The 4,785-nt window shown below is 33.2% G+C and overlaps 1 protein-coding gene across 2 annotated transcripts in view; it reads right to left on the reverse strand.

Moving 5' to 3' along the window:
* Positions 1 to 1,317: 1,317 nt before the first annotated feature.
* ZNF726 (zinc finger protein 726) overlaps positions 1,318 to 4,785 on the reverse strand; it is a 26,720-nt gene continuing 23,252 nt past the window's right edge. The window contains exons 4-5 of one of the 2 annotated variants that reach the window (XM_017893984.1): positions 2,261 to 3,817; positions 1,318 to 1,541 (exon numbers count right to left, since the gene is read on the reverse strand). In XM_017893984.1, coding sequence (XP_017749473.1) covers positions 1,360 to 1,541; positions 2,261 to 3,817 — 1,739 coding nt within the window. In that variant the 3' untranslated portion in view covers positions 1,318 to 1,359. Of the gene's footprint in view, positions 1,542 to 2,192; positions 3,818 to 4,785 lie in introns of those variants that run through there. The other variant, XM_017893985.1, reaches the window with a different exon arrangement.

Genomic DNA, 4,785 nt, shown 5'->3' on the forward strand with positions numbered 1-4,785 from the left:
AAAAAAAAAAAAAAAAAAAAAAAAAAAAAAATGCTGACTTAAAAAGTTAAGTTCACACATAATTTATAATTTCCATAAAAGTACAATATTACTAACTTAATGTTAACTAAATAAGAATGCTTTTCTTTCATAATGATGCAGAAAAATATTACTCTGAACACCTACCTCATGCATAACTCAATATTATGTTAACCCAAAGAGCCTCTTTACTTAAATTTTCATCATGTATCTTATATTTTAAGGTCCTTACATCTTTCCATAGAAAAGGTAATAATGCCTACCTAATAAAAAAGATCATATCTTTTATGTAGCAACAATTAGTCACATGTTTTCACATGTGAATACACTAGGAATGGTGAAACAGCATGAAGTAATTTAAGAGTTTAACTCCATTATTATTCGCTTTTTAAAAATTCTGTATTTTCAAAAAAAAGTATACTTTGAATGTAATTATAACTCCAAAAAATATTCTACTTCTTTTAAAGTTATACACAATTAACGTTTACACGAACTTTAGTTTGTATTATTTCCTATACTCACACTCTGATTTAGTGTAATGTCTAAAGTTTGAGTGCCCTAGATATTTCTACTGTGAATTATTCCCTGATATTTACATAGACTTAATTTTGGATTGAACTTCTTTCATATTTAATGCATCTGCAAAAATATATTTTAGCATGAACTCTTTGGTGTTCTATAATTTGTAGTTTTGAAAAAATGTTTCTCCAAATTCAGCATATTTGCAGGGTTTTCTTCAATATAAACTCCCTGATACTGAGCAAAATTTTAATAACTGCCTCAGGGTTTTCCTCTAGTATAAAATGTGTACAATAAGCTCTGTGATACAAGTAAAGGTATATTACAACCCTCTTCATATTTGTAATGCTTTTTCAAAATAAATACTCTTCTGCACTTTAAAGACATATGTTCTTATCTTTTGATGGTAATTAGACTTTTAATGCTTTTATTTAGTATGAACTCTGATTTTGAGTAAGATGTGAGCAGGTATTAATGGTTTTTTTACTTTGTCTATATTTGTACATTTGTTTTCAAATATAAATGCCTTCCGGTGCAATAAGCTGTAAGCATTGTTTAGAAGCTTGGCCACATTGTTCACAGTGGTAGTTTTTTCCAGTATGAATTATCTTACCCACAATCAATTGCTGACAATCATTTAAAGTCTTTGTCACATTCTTCACATTTCTAGGATTTGTCAGGAGCATGATTTTCTTTGTTTAGAAAAGTTTGAGGTGCTGTCAAAAGCATTGGCACATCTTTCAGATCTGCAGAGTTTGTCTTCAGTATGAATAATCTTGTATCTATTAAGAATTGAGGACTTTTTTAGGCTTTCCATATTATTCACACTTGTAAGATTTCTCTCCAACATGGGTTATCTGTAGTAAGATGTAAGGATTGGTTAAAGGCTTTGCCGATTTTTTCCCATTTGTAGGGTTGCTGTCCAACATGAATTTTCTTATGTTTAGTTAGGGCTGAGAGCCAGAAAAACACTTTGCCACATTCTTCACATTTGTAGGGTTTTACTCCAGTATGAAATTACCTTATGTTTAATAAAGGTTGAAGATAGGTTAAAAGATTTCCCACATTTCTTCAGATTTGCAGGGTTTCTCTCCAGTTTGAATTCTCTTATGGTTACTCAGGATTGAAGACTGCTAAAAGGCTTTGCCACATTTTTCACATTTCTAGGGTTTCTCTTCAGTATGAATTATGTTTAGTAAGAGTTGAGGAACATTTAAAGGCTTTGCCACAGTCTTCATATTTGCAAGGTTTCTCTCCAATTTGCATCCTCTTAAGTCTATTTAGGGGTGAGGACTATATGCTTTGCCACATTCTTCACATCTGTAGGGTTTATTTACAGTATGAATTATGTGCAGTAAGATTTGAGAATCGATTAAAAGCTTTCCCACATTCTTCACATTTGTAAGGTTCCTCTCCAGTGTGAATTATCTGTTTATCAAGATTTGAGGATTAAAAGCTTTTTCACATTCTTCACATTTGTAGGGTTTCTCTCCAGTGTGCATCCTCTTATGTTAAGCGTTAAGGACCATATACATGCTTTGCCACATTCTTCACATTTGTAAGGTTTCTCTCTAGTATGAATTATCTCATGTTCAGTAAGGGTTGAGAAACTTACAAATGCTTTCCCACATTCTTTACCCTTTTTAAGATTTCTCTCAAGTATGAATTCTCTTATGCTTAAAAAGGGTTGAGGACCAGATAAATGATTTGCCACATTCGTCACACTTGTAAGGTTTCTCTCCAGTATGAATTATCTTATGCGTAGCAAGATTTGAGGATCGATTAAATGCTTTGCCACATTCTTCACACTTGTAAGGTTTCTCTCCGGTATGAATTATCTTATGTGTACTAAGATTTGAAGATTGACTGAAAGCTTTGCCACATTCTTCACATTTGTAGGGTTTCTCTCCAGTGTGAATCCTCTTATGTTTAGATAGGGTGGAGGACAGTATGAAAGCTTTGCCACATTCTTCACATTTGTAGGGTTTCTCTCCAGTATGAATTATCTTATGTGCAGTAAGGGTTGAGGATTGGCTAAAAGCTTTGCCACATTCTTCACATGTGTAGGGTTTCTCTCCAGTGTGCATTCTCTTATGTGTATTTAGGGCTGAGGATCGGCTAAATGCTTTACCACATTCTTCACATTTGTAGGCTTTCTCTCTAGTATGAATTTTCTTATGTTCAGTAAGGTTTGAGGACCATATAAATGCTTTGCCACATTCTTCACACTTGTAAGGCTTCTCTCCAGTATGAATTATCTTATGTTTAGTAAGATTTGAGGATCGATGAAAAGCTTTGCCACATTCTTCACATTTGTAGGGTTTCTCTCCAGTGTGAATCCTTTTATGTTTAGTTAGGGTTGAGGGCCATATAAATGCTTTACCACATTCTTCACATTTGTAGGGTTTCTCTCCAGTATGAATTATCCTATGTGTAGTAAGGTGTCCAAACTGGCTAAAAGCTTTGGGACATTCTTCACATTTGTAGGGTTTCTCTCCCGTGTGCAGCCTCTTATGTCTAGTTAGGGTTGAGGACCATACAAATGCTTTGCCACATTTTTCACATTTGTAGGGTTTCTCTCCAATGTGCATCCTTTTATGTATGGTTAAGGCTGAGGGTTGGCTAAATGCTTTGCCACATTCTTCACATTTGCAGGGTTTCTCTCCAGTGTGTATCCTCTTATGTATGGTTAGCATTGAGGATTGGCTAAATGCTTTGCCACATTCTTCACACTTGTAAGGTTTCTCTCCAGTATGAGTTATCTTATGTGTAGCATAATTTGAGGATCGATTAAAAGCTCTGCCATATTCTTCACATTTGTAGGGCTTTTCTTCAGTATGAGTTTTCTTATGATTAGGAAGGGTTGAGGACCAATTAAAGGTTTTTCCACATTCTTTACATTTGTATGACTTCTCTGTAGTATAAATGCTTTTATGGTGGGTTTTGTGTGAACGCATGCAAAATGATTTGACACAATTTTTACATTTGAAAGGTTTCTTTCTAGTATGTCTTATCTTGTATCTGTTTAAATTTATAAATTTATAAAAGACTTTCAAATATTTACCACATTGAGATACTTTGCCCTGGGTAGTTGTGAAACACTGGTTAAGTCCATTATAGCCTTCTTTGTGTACCTTACACTCATCCACACTTTTACAACCTTTTCTTAACTGTAAGTTCTCAGGTCCACATTTTTCAAATCTTCTTAGTATTACTTTTTGAAAAGAATCTTCCATGCCCTGCTCTGGCCAAATATCTTGAGCAAAATGAGGACATATACCTGGAAAAAGAAATTAAAATAATTTACTCCACTTACTATACTGACATAAATATAGTTTAAAAATTTTTACCTATAAAATTATACAACCTACACAAACAAGATGGTTTTGCAAAAATACCACAGACCCTAATTCTTTCACAGACATTTAAATGTAAGAAAAACATACAAACCAAAATACATCTGTGGGAAATTTATAAATCAGTTAAGTGTGTGCAGTGTTCCAGATGAGCACAACGCAAAAAACCACATAGAAGAAAAAGAAAAGTCTAAATTTACCCAACACAGCTTTTCCTGTTTCCTACTATAACATAGTGTCTTTAAAAGTAAATCGCAAACTCTTGATTTCTGTTTTGAAAGAAAGGTAAGATACTGGCACATTCATTGTCATTTCTGGCTTTTAGGGGCTTTTCCTGACACTGTTTTCTGTCTCTCATGACATAAAGTGCTGACAGAAACGGTGGTATACTTTGGAATGAGAGTTTGAGTCGGCTGAGATCAAAGAAAAATGTTCCAGCAGCAGCCAGACTGCAGTACCACAGAAAAGGAACAAGTGTAGCAAGTGATTACTGACTCCTACAAAGTAACATGAATAAACTCTAACTAAAAACTAAACACAAAATTTCAGGCAACACAAGTCCTAAGAATATGTCTGAAAAACTCCCAAAATCACGAGCCAAGATAATTGTTTTCAGGCTATGCCAGGAGCTACATTATAAAAATTTTGACAGGTAGTTTTTTTAATGTAAAAAACTGAAAGCTTACAATATATACAAAATAGGGCAGTATCATCCCACCAAAAATATCATAAAATTTTCTGAAACATAAAAATTTATCTAAGATTTATACATTAATTTTAAGAATTGTTAATAAATTGAACACTGATTAAAACAAGAATAGACACAAGTATGGAAAATCAGAAAAATGAGGACGAGAACAAAAATATTTAACATTTCAAAAAAAAAAAAAAA

This window comes from Rhinopithecus bieti, unplaced genomic scaffold (genome assembly GCF_001698545.2).
Source record: "Rhinopithecus bieti isolate Rb0 unplaced genomic scaffold, ASM169854v2 scaffold_24982, whole genome shotgun sequence".
NCBI classification, from domain to species: Eukaryota; Metazoa; Chordata; class Mammalia; order Primates; family Cercopithecidae; genus Rhinopithecus; species Rhinopithecus bieti.